The sequence below is a fragment of the Polypterus senegalus genome, chromosome 15, assembly GCF_016835505.1.
Source record: "Polypterus senegalus isolate Bchr_013 chromosome 15, ASM1683550v1, whole genome shotgun sequence".
Taxonomy (NCBI): Eukaryota; Metazoa; Chordata; class Cladistia; order Polypteriformes; family Polypteridae; genus Polypterus; species Polypterus senegalus.
Genome location: NC_053168.1, coordinates 3,517,679 through 3,535,974, shown reverse-complemented (window position 1 = coordinate 3,535,974; position 18,296 = coordinate 3,517,679). Strand labels below are relative to the sequence as shown.

At 43.4% G+C, this 18,296-nt stretch overlaps 1 protein-coding gene across 1 annotated transcript in view; it reads right to left on the bottom strand.

Annotated features, from left to right (window-relative positions):
• The window catches only part of LOC120516009 (collagen alpha-6(VI) chain-like), a 202,962-nt gene that overhangs the window by 20,840 nt on the left and 163,826 nt on the right, over positions 1 to 18,296 (bottom strand). Inside the window, exons 30-36 of the mRNA XM_039737435.1 lie at positions 14,465 to 14,527; positions 13,310 to 13,345; positions 13,185 to 13,221; positions 12,823 to 12,834; positions 7,192 to 7,685; positions 5,059 to 5,155; positions 1,687 to 2,364 (exon numbers count right to left, since the gene is read on the bottom strand). Of these exons, the coding sequence (XP_039593369.1) occupies positions 1,687 to 2,364; positions 5,059 to 5,155; positions 7,192 to 7,685; positions 12,823 to 12,834; positions 13,185 to 13,221; positions 13,310 to 13,345; positions 14,465 to 14,527 (1,417 nt within the window). The remainder of the gene's footprint in view (positions 1 to 1,686; positions 2,365 to 5,058; positions 5,156 to 7,191; positions 7,686 to 12,822; positions 12,835 to 13,184; positions 13,222 to 13,309; positions 13,346 to 14,464; positions 14,528 to 18,296) is intronic.

Here is an 18,296-nt window from a genome sequence, read left to right as displayed (position 1 = left end):
AGCTCTTTATTTAGCTCACACTGTAAGCCACTAACCTCTGAGCCAGAGATTGTGGGTTCACAGAGCAACACAATGCAAATCTTTGATCTGAGATGTTTCATGGTGCGAGTCCACAGTAATTCAATTGCTGGTAACAGTGGGATTTGTACTGTGGGCGGGTGGAGTGTAGTGGCAACACTGTGAGGAGAAGGTGGGAGCTGAAACAAAGAAAGAGACCAGCTAACGTCACCAGGAAGTGCACCACTCATGGTCATCTGAGGTGGACTCCACATGGCTGATGGCTGGAGCTCTCTATTTGACTTATGCCACATGGCGCTTGGCCCTGAGCCTGAGATTGCAGGCTCACCTCCACGTCACCACAGAACAGATCTTCAAACTGAGACAATTGGTGACAAGGGTGGGATTTGCACTGCGGACGGGTGGAGTGTAGTGGCAGTGCTGCGCAGAGAAGGTGGGAGCTGAAACAGAGAAAGAGACCAGCTATTGTCACCAGGAAGCGCACCGCTCACGGTTATCTGAGATGGACTGCGCATGGCTGATGGTTGGAGCTCTCTATTTAACTCACGCCACATGGCGCTGGAGATTGCAGGTTCACGACTCATTACCAAATTTTCAAACTGAGACAACTGGCAGCAGGGGTGGGATTTGCACTGTCGACACGTCGAGTGTTGTGGCAAAGGTGGGGCTGAAACAGAGAGAGAGAGACCACCTGATGTCACCAGGAAGCGCACCGCTCACAATGGTCTGGCACGGGCTCTGTGTGACTGACAGATGGAGCTCACCCCACAAGGCGCTCGCCTCTGAGATGGAGATCTCAGGTTCACAACTGACAAAGAGAGCAAATCTTGGTCCAAGTGGAAGTCGTAATCCTTTCCTTTAAGTAATCTGAATGATCCCTAATTTTCCGGGATTCAACAGGCGTGAGTGGTGATGTGTGGAAGACTTTAACCTCCTTAGCGTTAGTCTCAAGTGTCACTCAGGCCATGGTATAGATGCGGAAGACCCGCAGTTTACTCAAGCTGTAAAAGTGCCACCAGCATCAGTGCCAAGTGTTATTAAGGCAACAGTGCTGGCATGTCTTGTGTAAGCTTCAGGTCCGAGTGTTACATGGGCAACGGTGTAGACGCGTCATCTCCTAGCCTCATAATGGCGTCTCGTAAGAAACGTCTCTCATCAGCGGTGATGGCGAAGTGAATCTGCCTTCAGGCAGCGAAAGTAAAACCAAAAGTGATTCTGGGAATCCTAAAGTGACACTCGCGTCACTCGCACATGTGCACTGTGCTGTTCATATTATTATTATTATACTTTCCATACTTCTGACTTTGTACTTTTAGCGTTTGAAACTTTGTTACAGTTGAAAGATGAGATTTAATAAACATGTCATTTTTCAAGCCACAAAATGTAACGCTCTTTACATGTGTTTTTGAGAAAAAATGTAACACTAAGGAGGCTACAATAAATTTCATAAAAAGTCGGGCACTATATACCAAATATGTCATTTTTTTCTGAAAATGCAAGGAACATAAAAGATTGAAGTATTTAAACTGCTCATTCAGCAATCTGTTAGAAATCAGGCAGTGTGGCCCCCTAGTGGTTAAATCATTAAATTGTGTGACGGATCTCCAACCAATCACAATGTGTGAACATCAACGAGAGAGACGGCACAAAATACAACACAAGACTCACTGGGAAAGAGGCCGAAGAAGGCTCGAGCAAACCTCACGGCGTAGCTCATGTCCGGCTCGACAATTCGCCCCGAGTGACACAAGTGGTGGGCCGCCGGGATGCTGGCGAGCAGCTCTGCCTGCGTGTCGTTGATGTGCTCCCCAAAGGCCAAGGTGAAAATTGTGAAGCCTTTGCACTTGGCTTGCCTTGAAATGTCCTCCAGTTTCTGGAAGTCCCAAGGGCTGGTCTCTCCACCCAAGAGGACAAACAGAATTTTGGTAGTCCTGACTTTTGATAACTTCGAGAAGACATTGTTGACGATGTGTTCGAGGGCGTATCCGACTGCAGAAGAGCTTTGGACGTGTCGCATGGACTCCATGATGTGCGCCTTCATCCTGTTCTTGTCGGTGTACGAGAAAAAGTTGAATTCCTCTTGGACTGGAACTTGTGAGGCGTTACTGGGAGTGAAGCCTGGTGCAGTGTGCTGGTACAGTGCCACCCGTGCCCCTTTGCTTGGCGCCCTGGGCTGGGCTGACACATCGATCTCATCGAGTAGACTGTGCAGGAAAAGCCTCGACCGTTCATAGTCATCGCTTCTCATCGCTCTCGAGCTGTCCACAAGAAAGGCGACGTCCATGTCGAGATCAATGGAGCTCTTTGTGTTCCTGTCGGTGCAGATGGGATTTGGGCTGCATGGATCTGCACGGTAAAAATACAAACACAGCTAGGCGTGAAAAAGGGAGATGAGAAAGACACTATACCAAAAAACAGACATGAAAGAAACCGGAAAGGGACTGTATAATAAAGAGTTTGACAAGAAATGGATAGAAAAGATTCCAAATAGTCAATAGACTTACATGCACACCTATGTATGAAATGATATATATGAAAGGCACTATATAAGAAAAGAAGTAGATATGAAAGGAACCCTTCATCATATAGATAGGAAACAGGACTGTAAAACAGAAATGATTCTATAAAATAAGAAGATAGCTACAATGAAGAATAGGTAGATATGAAAGACACTATATGATAGATTGATAAGATAGCAAAGACACTAGAGAATAGATAGACAGATATATGAGGCAAAATATAGTAAACCAGGTGATATATCGACAGAGAGCAGTGGAAGACTCATACAACAGCCATATATATATACAGTATATATTGTGATGGACGGCTGGCGTTTCAATCTGGCCAGGACGTCCCTCAACAGAAAGAAGAAGGAAGAGCAGCCTTTTCAGGGCATTGCATCCCCCAGGACGCTAGATGGCAGCTCCCCTGGATGGAAATGGTTCCCCAGATTCCCTCGGGGCAACACAGGACATGGAGTCCATTTCTTCAGCCCTGTTGGGTACCGTGGGTGCCGCCAGGGGGAGCTGACAAGGAACCCGGGGACTCCTACTGTCATTACGACCCGGAAGTACTTAGGAGGCACGAGGACGGAAGCCTGCAGTACTTCCGGGCTACATGAGGAAAGATGATGTGGCGTTTGACCTGGAGATGGAGTGCTTCCGGGTCATGGACTATTTAAAGGACTGGTCAAGACCCAGCAAAGAGAGCCGGGATTGGGAGGGTGTGTAAGGGAGCTGCTGGGAGTGGTGGATTGTGTTTATTATTGATTATTGGAATTGTGAATTGTGGAGTGTGCGGTGCTTTGTGCACTTTATTGAAGAACACATTCAAATTCTTCTTGGTGCTTTTTATAAGTGTGTCTTGAACATCTGTCTGGTGGGTTTAACGGGGCAACAGGGAAAAGCACTATATACTTTACATATAATTTAAAGGTCATATGTAACTTGATTGATGTGGAAGACAGTATAGTACAGTATATAACATGAAGATGCATAAGTATTCAAGGAAATAAGCACTTGAGATATTATTGGAGGGCAGCACGGTGGCACAGTGGTAACGCTGCTGCTTTGCAGTTAGGAGACCCGTCTGAGTTCGCTTCCCAGGTCCACCCTGCGTGGAGTTTGCATGTTCTCCCCGTGTCTGTGTGGGTTTCCACCCACAGTCCAAAGACACGCAGGTTAGGTGCATTGGCGATCCTAAATTGCCCTTGGTGTGTGGGTGTGTGTGCCCTGTGGTGGGCTGGCACCCTGCCCGGGGTTTGTTTCCTACCTTGCACCCTGGGTTGGCTGGGATTGGCTCCAGCAGACCCCCGTGACCCTGTAGTTATAGCGGGTTGAATAATGGATGGATGGATGGATATTATTGGATGGTGCATAGATAGATAGATAGATAAGCCACTATATTAAAGACAGACAGAAATTAAAGGCACTATATAATACATAGATAGATGTGAAAGGCACTATATAATTGAAAGATAGATAGGAAAGGCACTATATAATAGATAGATAGATGTGAAAGGCACTATACAGTATAATAGGTAGACAGATAGATAGATAGATAGGAAGGCCACTATATTAAAACAGACTGACAGTTAGAAATGAAAGGCACTATATTACTGATCAATAAATATAAATATGAAATGCACTATGTAAACGACTGAAGGCACTATATGATAGATAGATAGATAGATATTAAAGGCACTATATGATAGATAGATAGATAGATAGATAGATAGATAGATAGATAGATAGATAGATATGAAAGGCACTATATAACAGATAGATAGATAATGTGAAAACAATACATAATAGACAGGTAGGAACGAGACTGTATAATAGAGAAATATTCAAGGCACTATAAAGGACAGACAGGTAAGTCACTGAATGTTAAGTCAGCACTGTAGTTATTAACAGTGACCAGATAGATTTGTAAGACACTATATGACAGATGGAAGGAAAGGAAGACGTGAAAGTCACAATGTGTTTGATTTTTCGGAAAGTCACTTTCTAAGGATGGTAACTATATAAAGGCCAATATATAATAATAGACAGGCAAACTTATGCTGAGTGTAGGAGAGCAGGGTCAGTGGGGCGAGGGGCTCGTGGCTGGGGTCCTTCTGTCTGAGCAATTGAAGGGACTCCGAGGTGGGATTTAAAGCTCCTTGGTGAGATGGGAGGGGGTCCCTCTGGTGGTATTTGAGAGTGTAGTAACTGGAGGTCTAAAAGGTCCCATGCAGCCAGCCCAGGGGTTGTCGTCTTTTGTGTTTTGGTACGTCTCCCTGTTTATTTCTCCTTTCTGCTCTTTTATTGTATTTTCAATATTATGCAATATTAATAATAATAATACATTTTACTTATGTAGCGCCTTTCCCATACTCGAGGTGCTTATATTGTACATTCTGTGTCTCCTTTGCATTTAGTAAAGTGCCTGGATTGTCCACACACTGTACACGGGGCAATAGGCCTTAATTAGATGTTTGTGTGTGGCTCCCCCTATTGGTAAAATGTGGAGGCATCGCTGCTAATAAAGCCAACCTACCATAACACAGCAGGCAGTCTTTGAGGGTGTTTAATCTCGCCTGTATGTCACTTTCACGCTGGGGAATTGAGAGAAACTGAAACCTTGAGGGGTCGATCTGCAGACAAGAAAGAAGAAATGAATTATTTTCACAGTCTGATGTAACTACACAAGTTAACATTTGGTCAGAAACCGTACAAAGACTTCAGGTCGTTGTTTGTCAGCCTCATCTGATAGCTATTTCTGTTCATTGTTTATGATTGTGAGGACTGACGTTAATGCCACGAGCAGCTCCTTCTGCCCATTGGGTCTCTCTGGGCTTTGGCTCATCCTCTGATTTTATTTTTTAGACAGGCATTTGACAGCCATGAACAGTTTTACTTAAAGCGTAAAGTTTTTGTGATCTTAACCAGAAGACGGACGTAACAAACAAGCAAAGTCAAAACCTTTAGGTGAAATTAGTAGAAGCCAAATTACTGTGACGTCTCGGTAAATCGGCACCTCTGCAATCACCAGACAGTCAACATGACAATCCCGGCAGTGGAATTGGAGGAGCTGGCCTGTAGGCAGGACTTCATGCAAATAATGGCATCTATAAAGTTTGGGGGGGCAGAAATTTCAAGGGAGACTTCTTATAAAGGAACGACGAGCTGAAAGCAGGCTGTCACCGGGAAGACAGAAGCTGTGGAGAACACATCATAAGAGGAGGCTAGTATTTGCGTGGCAGAAGTGATGGGACTCACAGCTGGAGTTTACTCCTGGACCACTAGGAGTGCTCTGAGGCCAGGACATCGGAGCAGATTTGAGGCAAAGGGTTGGTGTGCTCCATGATTGAAACACCAGAGCAAGGTATGGAGACCTTTGTGTCGTACTCCGCTGCCAGAAACGTCACAAGGGTATAACCTTACGAGATGTTTCTGGCCAGAAACACCGGAGCTTCTGAGATTATAGCCTTCTGAAACATTCATGAAGGTCAGAGCTAGATGCAGAGGACAGTAAGAGATGGAAAAAGATGATCCACTGTGGCAACCCCTAGCAGGAGCAGCCGAAGGAGGTGGAGGAGGAGGAGGAAGAAAAAGAAGAAGAAGAAGAAACATTCATAGGGGTTTTGGGGGCCAGAAACACTGGACTTTCTGAAAGCATTACCTTCTGAGAGATTCCTGGCCTGCTCTGGGACCAGAAACACCAGAATACTGCAGAGTGTAACCTACCGAGAGATTTGTGGCCTTGTCTGGGGGCCGGAAACACCGGAGCTTCTAAATGTTTAATGTTTTGAGACATTTATGGTGTGTTCTGGGGCCAGAAACACTGGACCGTCTCAGAGTACAACCTTGGGAGATGTTTATGGTGTGCCCCAGAGCCCAGAAACACCAGAGCTTCTGAATGTATAACCTTCTAAGACATTCATGGTGTGCTCCAATGCACCTTCTGAAAGATTAGGTTCAGAAACACCAGAGCTTCTGAATGTATTACCTTTCGAGACATACATGGTGTGCTCTGGGGTCAGAAACACCGGGCCTTTTGATGTCATAACCTGCCAAAACATTCATGGATGCTTTGGGACCAGAAACATTGGAGTGTCTGAATGTATAGTTTTTCATTCATGGTGTGCTCCTTGGATCTTCTGAGGTTATACAAGGGGTGCTTTGGGTCCAGAAACACTGGACCTTCCAAGAGTATAACCTTCTGAGACATTCCAGGAGTGCTTCAGGGCCAGAAACACCAGAGTTACCAAGAGTGTAACCTTCCCAAACATTTGTTGTATTCTCCAGGGTCGAAACACAGGAGCTCCCGAGTGACCCCTCTGCTCTCCAATTAAACTGTATTAAATCTGGATGCTTGAGCCTCCAGTGGGGAATCCTTCTCCCTGCGTTCTTCCTGTCAAATCATATGAAATGTAGACGTTTGGAACTCCAGTTGGGACCCCGCTCGCCGATCCATTGTTAGTAAAACTGGACAATAAAATTTCCATACTACTAAGAAATCAGACTTAAAAAGGGAGTGTCGTCCCCCTCCCAACGTGACATTTTTGACTTAGCGACATCTCCTGATTCTAATTCCACTGAAAGCTGCTGCCACCTCATTCACTCAGAACAGACAACAATAGAATTCCGACTATTCCAATAAAATTAAACATCTCATAAATTTCCTTACCACAAAATTCTTTCGGAGCCTTGGCAGGTCTGTGAAAGCGAGGACCGAGGTGTACACGTCCATAGCGCTCAGTTCCAGAGCAGCTGTGCTTGTGGAAACTGAATCAAGGGATGAACTCTCTGCAAAAAACAATGCCACCTTTTTCACCGTCAGTCCTTTCCGAACGCGCTTGAAGGTGTTTCTTCCAACGAACCTCATGGCTTCCCCAATATTCCGCTTATTGCTGGATGTTTCCAGGGTGATATTACTAATTTGTTGTAGAAGCAGCTTTTTACTATGAAAATCGGAAAAGTGAATCAAGTGTCTCGCCGAGGAGTCGTAAGACACAACAGACACACGCGCCCCGGTCGGACAGTTGCTTTCACTGATGGCTACGTCTTCTAAAAGGGACTGCGTGATCTTCTTCATTGTGTTGAACGACTTTTGGGAGACTCCGTCCGACATATCAAAGGCCACCACCAATTCTGTAGGGTACACTGGGCAGCGATCTTCTCCTAGGTAAAAGAAACGATAAAACAACGTGTTAATACGATCCGATTCAGAGGGAGATCAGCGGAAAAAACTGGGGGATCAAATTTCCATATTTTTGAATGAGCTCTGTTACCTGATTTTCTATCCAGTTCTTGAAAGTGGTAAAGGGAACCAGACTGAGAAAGTAACACCAGATTGGGATCCCTTTTCATCTTTCGGTATCGAACCTCAACCAGCATCTTAGATCTTCATGAGAAAAACGTTCTTAGCCCCCGAGTTTAAGTTAAGTTACAATGGCTGCCATCTGTAGTTATAGGTGGGCATTGGGTCAAATGCCCACCAATCCTAAATAAATGTTTTTTTTTATCTTTCCTATTGTTTCCTGTACTGTTGGTGGCAGGTTTTGGTTCTACTTAGGTTTTCATTTTAGATTGAGGATGTTTCGTGATTTATTTTTATTTCTTATTTTTATTTCCCAGATGTCAAAGTTATTTTGCAACTCACTGCCTTTGATATTTTCATGGCCACCACAAGTCTGTTGTGATTTCATTCTGTCAGCTATATTGTTGGTATGCTGGGATGACCATGAGAGTGTGGCACCTGATGGTGTTGTGAGGAAGAACAGTCGACATTAAGTCAACATGGCAGTGGCTAGCAAAGAGTGCAGCTCACCATAACAGTCAGCAGTAATCAGTCGTGTTGATTGGCGAAATTTACCAAAGCGTTTTTCAAAGTAGATTTTTTGGGTTTGACGTTAACCTTGTAAGGCCAAACTCTTCCCTGAAAAATTTCTGTATGGCCAGATTATGCAAACTTTTTTTCCTTAGTGACCCATGATGCTTTGTGAGACCAGCGTGACATCACAGACAGAACTCCTGTCCAATAAATGAAGAGGAGAGGCAGATCTTCCCTTCAAAATTGCAGAATTATGGGAATGCATTTCCTGTTTAAGATGGTGGGAGTTGTAGTACCGTGAATCAACCCTGTTGGGCACTACGGGGTTTCATGATCCCTGTTTTCTGGACTTCTGCTTCACCCAGAAGTGCTTCCATCGGGCTATGCCCTGGCACAGGAAGTCCTCCCGGGTCAGACATGACAGGAAGCTGTCCAATCTCATCCAGGCGAGTCAGAGTTGGGAGGAAGGAAGGAAGGCAACACACACTGGAGGGAGGAGGACGAAGAGAAAAGACAGGAGTTGTAATTCTGTGGTGCAACTGCTGGAGAAACATTTATGAGGCATTTTTACTGTGCAAACCTCTGTTTTGATGGCATGACTGTATTTATGTTGGTTGTGTCCAGGGTTTGGGGCTCAGTGGCGCCCCCCATCTGTCACAAAGGTCAAGGTTACTTTGCTGTCATGAGGAACTGTGTACACGTAAATAGTGCAACATACTATTTGTGAATATATTATATAATATAATTATTATTATATATAATATAATTTGTGAATTTCCCCTTGGGATTAATAAAGTATCTATCTATCTATCTATCTATCTATCTATCTATCTATCTATCTATCTATCTATTATATAGTGCCTTTCACATCTATCTATCTATCTATCTATCTATCTATCTATCTATCTATCTATCTATTATATAGTGCCTTTCACATCTATCTATCTATCTATCTATACTACAAAGCGCAAGTTGTGACAGAAGCAATACAATAAAGAGACAATTAGACAATAAGTCCAATAAATAGACAAACAGACGATACAACAAAGTAACAGTATGGTGCGAAAGGGAATACTCTGGGGAGACGCTGCTAAGACAAGAACCCGCCATTTTTATACATTCACAATTCTGACGTCATTAAACTGTTAGTCAGTCTTGCAGAACCAGAACGGAAACTACGATAGCATTTTCCAGACAGTAGGAGAGAGACGAGACCACGTAACGATTTCCCACAATGTTACTGGCTCCGTTATGGCAGCGGGTTTGGTAAATGTCTTTCAGGGGCGCACCAATAGTCTTCTCAGCACCTCTCACTATCCGCTGGATTGTGTTCCAGTCCGAAACATCACAGTTCCTGTACCAGAGAGCAGACCCTCAATGCCGTTAGTATGATATTTTCATTCATTCAGATGCCATTACAAGGGAATTCATAGAAAACTTGAATTTAAACTAAAAGCCAGCAGTGGTGTATATGAATGTAACTTCAAAATAGGAGGTGCAGGGGGCAGCACGTGGCGGGAGGTCCATGTCGCCCACCTATGATAATGGTTTGCAGTTGGCCGATGACGATAGACGCATTATTAGTATACATTGGTGTCACTTATGTTGCACGCTGGCATTTTTTTTACCTGGTATGAGAATCTGTTTTAGGAGTGGCTGTAAGTTGCTTCTGCTTCTACCAACGTAAGAACAGGCTGCTTGATTCTGAACAGTTGACTTTCAAGAGGGTCCATTCCACTGAGATGGCATTACATTCTGTCATCATCACATTATGGCTTTCATTCTTCTACGGATCAGACTGCTCAGTCCTAGTAAGTCAGGGTTCAAGACAGACCATTCCACGGGGATGGCATTCCTTACCATGGTCGACACGTCACTGCTGGCTAGACCTACCAACATGTCATCTGTTCTTATCCTTCTAGATGTTTCCTCTTCCTTCACCCACTAGATTTCCTTGTTGCCCAGTCTGCGATGCCCTCAGGTGCTTTGACTCATGTCTGTTGGGCAGATCCCACCATGTGTCCTGGTGTGGAGTGATGTCATGGGTGCACCAAGTAAGCACTAGAGTGCCTCAAGGATCAATGCTGGGTCCTCTCCTCTTCTCTCTATACTCCTCTTTACCAGACCCTATCATCCAGACTCTCCTATTAATGCCATGCTGACAATACACAGCTGTATCTGCCATCTCCTCCAGAAGACCTCATGGAAACCACATGCATGTTATGCTGGATGAAGAGACAACATCTCCAGCTCAACCTGGCTAAGATGGACCTTCCTGTTATCCCAGCTCATCCAACTATTCATAACTCCATTTCTGTTCATCTGAGCTCATTTTCCAGCCAAGTTAGTGCACAACTTTCAGATGGTGATTAATGACCAGCTGTCCTTCACTGACCATCTCATAATCTAGTCTATCTTTCTTGCAGATTCACTCTATTAAAACATTCAGAAGATCAGACCACATCTGATGGAGCATACAGCATAACTCCTGGTCCGGACTTGGTCACATCTGGACAACTGCAACTCTCTGCTGGCAGAAGGACCTGAATGTGTCACCAAAGCCAACGCAGAGGACTTCAAATACAGTGGCATGTCCGGTGTCCCACCAGTTGAGGCGGGCACACATCACTCCTCTTTTCAGATCACTTTATTAGCTCCCTGTGGCAGCACAAATTAAGTTCAAACCCTTGAGCTGTGCCTACAGAGTAGTCAGTGGGGCAGCGCCTCCACATATATGGGGTCTCTTGTGAGGTCCTCTCTCCTTTTTGCCCATTTATGTCTGCTGACGAATAACGTCTGGTGATGCCACCTCTATGAGGCATCTAATCTCAATGCCGACTCTTCTCATGTGAATTGTGGCTCCTGGCTGGTGGATTAAGCTGCCCCCCTCCATTGCAAATTCTAACCCCCCAAAAGATCTTTTGAAGACTCTCTTGTTTCGTCAACTTCCATACAACAACCACGAGATTGTTATGACCTAGGAATTGTAACTGGTTTGCTTTTACTTTCTCGTATATTGTAATCGTCCAAAAATTCAACTTCTAGATTTTGATCAATCTTAACATTTTAGACCTCCCTGAGTGCGAAAATACATTTTTTTAAAATCATGTCGGTGTGTGTAAACACGATAACTTGAGTGCACTTTCACTTTGGTCAATTGCATGCAAGTTTTAGGTACAAAAAGTTGATTTCTATCTTTTGAGTTATTTCTGCTAACCAGAAGTGGTACTTTACCTTTTATTCATGCAGCTGCTGATTTATTCAACTTTACTTTTATAATAATTGTTCAATATATCATTAATTTGATTTGATTTGTTGTTGATAGTTCTTTAATGTACATAATATAAAAATATACTCCTTGTCTTGCATTTTACTCCTCAAATATCCATCCCCATATCTGAGTACACAAGAAAGTCGAGGGGAGACCCAACTTTTTTGTTCTTGTGATGATCAATTTTATCACCTTGTCCTGTCCCCCAGACAGATTTTCACTCGATTATGTTGACTTTTTTTGTAAGTTGCTTTACATGAGCAAATAAATGGAAATCAGGTCAGGTCAGGTTAGGGAGGATATAGTGGTACAGCATGTTGCCGCATCCACCGGATGATGAAACAGCTTGGGATCTCAGTTGGCAACTCCCACAGACAGACATACAGTCACCCAACTATCTGCCGCATCCAGAGGTTATGTGGTTACATAGGTGTCCCCTTGGCCTGGGCCAGCCACTCTGGTCTCCAATAACGAGGGTCCTGTGAGCTGATCACCCTCAGGTAATCGCACCACAAGGCCTTAGTGCCGTAACTGCTGCTCTCTCACAAGGTAATGTCACTCATTCAGGACTCCATGAGCAACACAAAGTCAAACCAGCGGCCCCCAAGGATTCTCTGTAGAGACACACATGAAGGAGTCCAGTCTTCGTCTCAGGTCACTGGGTGGCGGCCATGTCTCTCAAACAGGGAGCACCAGGACTCTAAAGACTTGGACTTTTGTCCTTTTCCAGAGATATCGGCAGGGCCACACACACCTTTCCAGCGATCTCCTGACACCCCTATGCTCTTCCAATCCGTCTACTGACTTCATAGGAAGAGTCACCAGAGACATGAATTTCACTGCCGAGGTCAGTAAACCTCTCCACGAGGTTGACATGGAAATAAACGAGGAAAATATTCAGGATCAGATAATCTTGTAGTAAAGTAAACTTGAAAAGTAAATAATTCAGTAACTCACACAGAGTGTTTCTCTTTTTCAAGTTGGACAATCTCAAGAAATTTCCAATGCTTTTAAAATCAGATTTCTAAATGCCATAAATTGGTATAGCGCACGCTATTGAAGATCCACAAGACAGAACAGAACAATCCCAACAAAATTTATTGAAGAATAATCCTAACACAATTCAACAAAATCGGCCCAGTGGGAGCCGAGTTGTCTCGTGTGGTCAGACAGACAGGACGATGACAACACACCCAATAAAATGATAATCTTACCTCGATAACAAGCTGCAAGAAAAACAAAAGAGAAACATGAGTAAAGATTATTGATCAGCCCAGTTATTCTGTGTCCCTGTCCACTTTCTCCTGATCAGATCATTTTGTCCACTCCCTGTTACCCTCTTGTCCCCTGTAAAGCTACTGAAGCTGACTGTCCCTTTCTTTCACTTCGACCCCACAGCTCATGTCATTGTGGGTCACCGACTCCATAAAAGTGAGTGGCAGTTCCGTTGTATCACTCTGTTGACCAAATTTTTCTCTGTTTCTTTTGCCATGTTTTCTAAGCACTGACGGTGACCACACACCACTCCAGACCCCTCACGTCTCATTTCAGTCATAAACAAACACAAGACACTCACAGCACTGCTCACGGATGAAGCGGATCGTCTCACATTCCTGCAATGAAAGGAAAAGAAAAATGTAGTCAGTAAAGTTCGTTAGCAGACCTGGAAATGAAAAATCTCGATTTGCGGATCATACATACAGATCTTGGTAGTCCTCCACGTTTTCCTTTCACACCCTAGAAAGGAATATAATATTTGTTTGAAATTTGAATATAGTAGAACCCCAATTATCCGCACCCAGATGTACCGAGTGAACACGAAAGTGTAATACACTACTTTTCCCATACAGTAATTCATTAAGCATTTGCCATGAATAATGCATCGAGTGCAGATTGCTTTGATGTAGTCAGGACATGAGAGGCAACAATTTAACACTTCGACAAAATCGAGACTTCAGGATTTTGACGATTTTCAATAATCAACTCTAGTGACCACCAGTCTCTTGTTTCACATTTAACATGGAATGATAGAAATTTATAAGGCTCCCCAGTCCTATGTGAGTAACTGATTGTGGATAATCTTTCATGGCTTTTTTTTCTCTCAGCTCACACACAGGGGTGTCAAGCAGAAATTTAGAATAACTTGCGGGATTGACATGGGAAAACGTTTGGTAAGCCCTGCGTTTAGGTTTTCAAAAAAATGAAGGAAGGAGCCTTAAAGAGCTTGATGTAGTAACAGAGTCACAGCTAAAATGACTGAGGTCTTTTATAGTCCTCTCAGGTAACTGCGGCCTAAGGGGCAGCAGCACTTGATGTTATGATTATGCACTATTTTATTTATTTATTTTTGCTTGCTTTGCTACTTTATGTGGGTTGTTGTCCATCTTAGGGATCTAAAGCATGGAAAGCCCATTTCTGTGATGATTTCTTAACTTCAGTGTCATTCTGAACTACTCATTCACACCTTGTTTTGTTTATTTTTTATTGTGTGAATTTCCCCTTGGGATTAATAAAGTATCTATCTATCTATCTATCTATCTATCTATCTATCTATCTATCTATCTATCTATCTATCTATCTATCTATCTATCTATTATATAGTGCATTTCAGTCTATTTATCTATATATTTTATAGTATCTATCTATCTATCTATCTACATTATGAGTACTGCCATCTTGTAGGATGCTAAGATGAGAGTCTCTGCTAGTGGGCCATGGCCATCTGAAGCTTTTGACGATAAACATTATAAGACAGCGCTACACAAGACTCAGTGTCCAAGATTATGGATATTGTTAGCTAATGTTCTAATTCGTTTTATTATTATTGGATTGAAACAAGCTGAATGAATACATTACCTTATGTCCCCGGTACCCTGGCTCTCCAGGAGCTCCGCTATCACCAGGTGCGCCGCCTAAGCCCTACAAGAGGGAAACATTGAGTTGAGATTTCTGCATGTTCAGGACTTTCATCACCATCACTTTCATCACTCCAGAATGGAGAACTCACAGAGACGTCAACACAATTCACAGCGTCAATTCCATGACGTCACTGGTGCAACAATCCCAGTCACATGATGCTTCTAAATTGTGTTGCGTAAAACAAAGAAAATTAAGACATGAATGCAAATCAGCTTTGGTAAAACCAGTCAAAAATAAAAATAAATCCTAACAACAGAATCCTAACGTTGAAAAATCACAAAATATACAGTACAAAGTCCAGACCAGCAACTACACCACCGAGACCTGTGGTCTGGCAACCTGAGGGGCGTTAGACTTCCAATTACTTCCCAAATCGGCGATCATATAGGCAAAAAAAGCAAATAGTAGGTATATTCACTAAATACAGTATAGATAGATAGATAGATAGATAGATAGATAGATAGATAGATAGATAGATAGATAGATAGATGAAAAGATGTGAAACAAAATGCCAAACAGTATAAGTAACTCCCCTCCGCCCTCCTCTAACACACACAACCTCACGAGTGAACATCAGAATATCATAATAAACAGTGCAGCAATAAATACACTGAGTAAACTCTCCCTGGACCCTACACTGAACACAAAACAAATATGACGCACATGAAACACGTAACACACGTAAAGTCCAGGAAATCGTCCTGAGAGTGATGAATGATAATGAACTTGAACTGCTAAGATACTGTCCAGCAGTAACTGCGATATGGAGGCACTTGATTGTTCGGTCTCACCATACGGTCCTCGACGTTTCCTGATACTACTGAACCCTGGGGTTTTGTGAGAACTGGGCGATCATTACAGGTCTGGCATTGAGAGCAGCAAGCTGTGGAAAGGTACGTGATAACCCGGATCAGTGTTTCTCTGTTTCTTGTGATGTGTTTTTGTGTTGTGTTGTGGTTTCTCTCCTTTATTCCCCCTCTATCTATCTCTCCTCTCATTTAAATAAAAAATAACTGGATGGATTTGATGGGTGGACAGGCAAATTACACAGTCCTGCGGCGTTCTCCTTCCCCCTTTGTTTCCAGGGGGACAACATTTACACAGACGCACCATAGCCTGTATAAATGGGATAACGCTACGAAAGACGAGACACGGTATAAAACACATTAAGACGTCTCCATTCATGTAGCACCGCTACAACACTACTATCTGTATAGTCATGCGCCGATAAATGGCCGAGTGAGTTGAGGCTATTCGTACTTATGGCCAATGTGCCCTCTAATTTTTTTTTTTACAGATATTTAAGTAATAGACGAACCTGTGTTTTTCTTTAACGACCGATTTCTTCAATCAACCATAACTGTTGATTGACACACACAAATAAACGAGAGCTAGATTGTCCCTAGTGTGTGCTTGGTATGTGTGTGTCCTGTGGTGGGCTGGCGTCCTGCCCAGGATTTGTTCCTGCCTTGTGCCCTATGTTGGCTGGGATTGGCAGACCCCTGTGACCCTGTGTTAGGATATAGCGGGTTGGACAATGACTGACTAAGAAACACCGTGAAGCACCAAAATGTGAATGACGAGTATGGGAAGGGACCCCCCATGAAATATCGTTTGATGGTCACGACCAAGTCCCTCTTCCTGGTGTGCGGGAGCAGAAGTGAGCGGCACGATGATAGCTGAGTGGCAGTTCAATAGTGTGGCATGACAACCTGGAAAAGGCCACCAAGAGTCGAGTAATGGAGTGTGCAGTTAAGGCATTTGTACCGCTGACCCTCACCAGACCCTCATTTGCAATGGCCAGTACACTCTGGGACTCTGACATCTGAAGTTGGCACATTCTGTATAAAAATAGTTTCAATATAACAATTCGATTATATGGACTATGCTTTTGGGTGGCATGGTGGTGCAGTGGGTAGCACTGCTGCCTCACACTAAGGAGACTCAGGTTCACATCACAAGGTCCTCCCTGGGTGAATTTTGCATGTTCTCCCCATGTCCGTGTGGGCTTCCTCCAGGTGCTCTGGTTTCCTCCTACAGTTCAAAGACAGGCAGGTTAGGTGGCTTGGTGATGTTAAATTGGCCCACATGGCTCTCTGTGTGTGTGTGTGTGTGTTTGCCCTGCGATTGGCTAGCGTCGTGTCCGGGGATTGCTCCTGCCTTGCATCCTGTGATTGCCTGGATAAATTCCACCACCCTGGGATTATGGACTGGATTTTCCTTCTGAACCATTTTATGTCAAAAATTTTATTTCTTGTCCTCCCTATGTGGAGTTTGCTCGTTCTCTCCATGTCCGTTTGGGTTTCCTCCTACCGTCCAAAGACATGCAGGTGAGGTGAATGGGCCTGAGTGAGTGTGTGTTTGGTCTGTGGCTGTGTGTGTGTTTGCCCTACGATGGATCGGCACCCTGTTCATAATCTGTTCCTGCTCTGTGCCTTAGACTAGTTGGGATTGGCTCCAGACCCCAAACTCCCCACCCCCAACCTCTCAACCCTGGAATGGGTTAAGTTGATTAGAAAATAACATTTTTAAATTTGGATGTCTGTAAGTAATAAGAAGGTCTTACATGGCATGCTGTGTGCCAGTCTGTCCACTGCACTGAAAAAAGAACAACTATATGTGTCCTCGGACTAAAGGACAAGGACAGCTCCGACAGGCAGTGGGGACGGCACCTCTCCATGCTGTCCTGATCCTTTGGGGTACATCGGGGTGCTGTCACCCATTTCCTGGCCTGTGCCCAGCTCTTGTTTATCTTGCTGTCACCATAGATTGGATGGACTGGATGTGAGATTGTTAGGTCCCACCATGCCAGGAGATGGCTGCAGAGTTTCACCATCTCTTCTTTATCTTGAGAACTGAACCTCGTTTCATGACTGCCCTTTATTTGATGTGGATAAGCTGGACTCGGAGAAACAGGATACGCATCCTTAACAGAGAGAGGGAGATGGAGGGAGCGCCCGGGGAAGAAAAAAATGGATTTATAGTCGGAATCCAGAGCAATATGTACACAGAGTCGGGCAGGACAAGTCAGCAAATGACCTCCAGTAAAGTTTCCACAACCACCAAGAGAGAAATGGGATGGAAACGCCTGGCTTCAATCACTTATGAACATTTCAGTCGGAGATTTGTTTCATATAAACAAAAAAATGTAGTGTTTGTATATTTAAAGGAAACGTGTCATCGTATTTAATATAGCCCACTTAAAAAATTAGGAAAACAAGCTGAGCAGCCAAACGTTTAAATTCCTGAGGGGTAAACAAGATGACCTGTGAATGTGAGGAGCATCAGAAAGAAAAGGTCACGGCTACAGGAGGAGGAGGAAGAAGAAGTTTATAGTGTATAATATAGTACATAGTGTATACTGTAGTATTGTGTAGTATAGCATAACATAGTACATAGTGTATAGTATTGTATAGTGTAGTACATAGTGTATAGTATTGTATAGTACAGCATAATACATAGTGTTTAGTATTGTATGGTATAGTATAGTACATAGTGTATAGTATAGTATAGCATAACATAGTACATAGTGTATAGTATTGTATGGTATAGTATAGTACATAGTGTATAGTATAGTATAGTGTAGTACATAGTTTATAGTATTGTATAGTGTAGTACTTAGTGTATAGTATAGTATAATATTGTATAATATTGTATAGCATAGCAAATACTGTATAGTATTGTATAGTATAGTACATAATGTATAGTATAGCACATAGTATATTGTATAATATAGCTTAGTACATAGTGTATAGTATAGTACATAGGG